This window comes from Papilio polytes, unplaced genomic scaffold (genome assembly GCF_000836215.1).
Source record: "Papilio polytes unplaced genomic scaffold, Ppol_1.0 DF823823.1, whole genome shotgun sequence".
NCBI lineage: Eukaryota > Metazoa > Arthropoda > Insecta > Lepidoptera > Papilionidae > Papilio > Papilio polytes.
Window position 1 is genome coordinate 1,673,670 of NW_013525381.1, and position 3,030 is coordinate 1,676,699.

The following is a 3,030-nucleotide window of genomic DNA, read 5'->3' on the forward strand; positions in this document are numbered from 1 at the left end:
GTTTCAGATTTGAAAACATTTTGTCATTGGTGTTCGCCGGCGTTCCGGAAGAGGAGAAAACTGTTGATCCGATAGTTGAAGCATTAAACTCCGCTGTACGAAATCTTGGATTAATATATAACAAAGACCAGGTAAGATAATTAGAAAATACTCTATGGTCTGTAAATGACATAAATAAAAAATCCATTATTTTGAATTTTAACTAACTTCCAGATCCAGAAGTGTATGGAGTTGTATGAACAGCTGCAGCAACGTACGGGCGTGGCAATAGTCGGACCGCCCGGCTCCGGGAAGTCTACCATCAGAAGAATACTTAAAGCTGTAAGCTTAAACGATTCAAACATTATTATACAGGTGACATAATGAATGAAAGAGTAACTGTAACAAATCCGCTATAGTCGCCTAGTTTTAATATACGTATTGTAATAAAGCGTAAACACACACACACAATTTTGTGTGTATGTGTGTGTGTGTTTACGCTAAACTAAACTACAAGCTTCCAACATCACAAAATAAAGATTTCCATATTTTATCATCATAGCATGACATTTCCGATTGATAATATGACAATTGTAAACAATGTGATACATTTTTCATGATTTTAAGCGGATGAAGCGGCTCGGGAGCAGCTAATTTGAAATAAAATAAATAATAAAGAGATATTGCAGGCGTTGTCCCAGCGCGGGCAGAGCGTGGCGGAGTACGTGTTGTACCCGAAGGCGATGAGCCGGCGCTGGCTGCTGGGACACATCGACCCCGACACGCGCCACTGGAGCGACGGCGTCATCTCCACCGTCGCGCTGCAGCTCGCCGCGCACCCGCACGGTCTGCACACCACACACCCCACACCCCACACCCCGCACCCCACACCCCACACCCCACACACCACTAGCGCCCGCGCACTAACAAACATTACAATACTCGTAGCTGCCGTAGAGGACTTTTTCGAGAGTCAAGAAAATAATTTTTTTTCACAAGGAATAAGGAAGTTAGAAACGCGTTATTCTAAATGCATTGCATTGGAGGGAGATTATGTAGAAAAATAAAATATTATTATTTAAATCTTTGCATTTTTTAATATTGATTCCAAGAATTTTTTTATTCACCCTCGTAAACTTTCGCATTTATAATCTTTAATGTGGGAAAGGGGCCATAAACTACAAGCTGCCAACATCAGGAAAGGAAGATTGCCATAGTTTATGATCATGTCACATAATTTTGACATTTCCAATTATCTTATATGTGTGCAGAGATGTGTTCGTGGGCGGTGTGCGACGGCGACGTGGAGCCGGAGTGGGTGGAGGCGCTGAACTCGGTGCTGGACGACAACCGGCTGCTGACGCTGCCGTCGGGCGCGCGCGTGCTGCTGCCGCGCGGCGCGCACTTCCTCTTCGAGACGCACGCGCTGCACCACGCCTCGCCCGCCACCGTCTCCCGGCTCGGCATCGTGCTGCTCAGGTATCACGCGGAAATACTAAATTACAAATTCAACTATCTAGTTTTTTCTGCTGTTGTCTGATGCAATCATTACGCCACATTGTGTCGCTTATGTTATATTGCTATGCCAATAACCTAATAGTCATTTTTAAAATATTAGAATTTATAACTAAATAAATTATTGAATAACTATATGTATATATAAAAAAATAAATAGTGTAATAACGCTGTGTCATTTATTGTGTATAGTGAGGAGCACAGTTGCGCGGAGGAAGTGTTGGAAAGTTGGCTGCGTAAAGCGGAATTCGAATCCGAGTTGGGGAAATTAGCATTACCGCTATTGCATCAAACTACTAAGAAATGCATAGAGTGGTTTGATAAACACAAATCTGATGTCACTATGAAGATTTACACTGTTACCATGGTATGTCAAATTTTATATCGTATTTTTTTTTTATATAACTACCACCAAGTCTTTTTAATAGATTTATTGTTTTTTTAGGTGAATCAAATATTAACTCAGTTCGAATACGTAATGGAAAACGACGCTTCCAACGTCGGTATATCTCCAGAAGAATTAGTCTATTTGGCAATACATCGAAGCGTTTTAGGCATTATAAAGGAGAGTGCTCTTGACGCCTTTTATACAGAGGTATACTCGAATTTTTAATTACCTTAACTCTGTCCCAACTCTTTGTATTAATATATGTGTTTTTTAAAAGTCGTTTTTCAATGTTAATAGATGTACAATATATTTTTTTTGTATTTGTCATGTGTTTATTAGATATCATGTGTGGAGTGTGTGGCGGGTGGTGGGGGCGGGGCGCGAACGGCGGGCGGGCAGTGGGCGGAGACGCTGTACGTGTCTGCGCGCCTCGCGCACTGCGACCTCGTGCTGCGCGCGGCGCTGGCGCGGCGAGCGCACATCCTGCTCATAGGACCACAAGCATGCGCTAAAAAGTAATTTAAATAACAAATGATTATATTGATTTTTTTTTAACACTAAGCTTGCTAACATTGTAAGTGATTTAAGTAATAAATTATTTGATTGCCCAATTCCCTTCCCTAGCCACGTATATTGCATCTAATTTCTAAGATCTCTTTAATATTTTTAATATTGCCTACTTTTTTTCTCTTTGTTCATTGTTTTTTTTATGTTCTCTTAGTGATTATCATAATATTATTTACATTGTTAATTTGTGAAAACAAACTTTCTAGTTTTCCTGTTAATAAAAAAATAAAATAAAAATAAGTAACTAAGATCTATTATGTCCTTCCGCCGTTATTCGAGGCCTTGTAAACAATATTGAGATGACAGTCTGTCTTCCGGCCGCCATTTTAGTCGTTGCAGTCCTATTTATCGCTGAAATATGTTTTCCCGCCGGACGCCGAGTTCACCAGGTGGCGAGCAACGCAGCTTGCTTCATTGGCGTCTTGACTTTCGTGCCGCGAACTATCCTAACGCTGCTAGCGTTCGAGAAAATAGATATTTTTTTAAATTTAAAATAACAATTTAAATAAGTCTTAGAAGTTGTAGTCCAGTGTTAATATTATATGCCTCTGGAAAACATACAGCATTGCTTATGAAGATGC

The 3,030-nt window shown here is 40.4% G+C and overlaps 2 protein-coding genes across 2 annotated transcripts in view; both read left to right on the plus strand.

The window, feature by feature from the left end:
- Positions 1 to 13, plus strand: part of LOC106103345 (cytoplasmic dynein 2 heavy chain 1-like) — a 3,205-nt gene extending 3,192 nt beyond the window's left edge. The window contains exon 10 of the mRNA XM_013283084.1: positions 8 to 13. Coding sequence (XP_013138538.1) covers positions 8 to 13 — 6 coding nt within the window. The remainder of the gene's footprint in view (positions 1 to 7) is intronic.
- LOC106103363 (cytoplasmic dynein 2 heavy chain 1-like) lies at positions 12 to 2,499 on the plus strand. Its single transcript, XM_013283107.1, has 7 exons — positions 12 to 131; positions 214 to 321; positions 669 to 825; positions 1,251 to 1,458; positions 1,687 to 1,861; positions 1,940 to 2,089; positions 2,222 to 2,499. The coding sequence occupies exons 2-7, from the start codon at positions 226 to 228 to the stop codon at positions 2,399 to 2,401; spliced, it is 966 nt and encodes a 321-aa protein (XP_013138561.1). The 5' UTR covers positions 12 to 131; positions 214 to 225; the 3' UTR covers positions 2,402 to 2,499.
- Positions 2,500 to 3,030: the final 531 nt, after the last annotated feature.

What these genes read in the sequence shown, in the direction of transcription:
- LOC106103363 (XM_013283107.1), top strand. Translation starts at nt 226, where the DNA reads ATGGAGTTGTATGAACAGCTGCAGCAACGTACGGGCGTGGCAATAGTC. An exon ending in AGATTTACACTGTTACCATG is followed by an intron (nt 1,862 to 1,939) that starts GTATGTCAAATT and finishes TTGTTTTTTTAG; the next exon opens with GTGAATCAAATATTAACTCA. An exon ending in TTGACGCCTTTTATACAGAG is followed by an intron (nt 2,090 to 2,221) that starts GTATACTCGAAT and finishes TGTGTTTATTAG; the next exon opens with ATATCATGTGTGGAGTGTGT.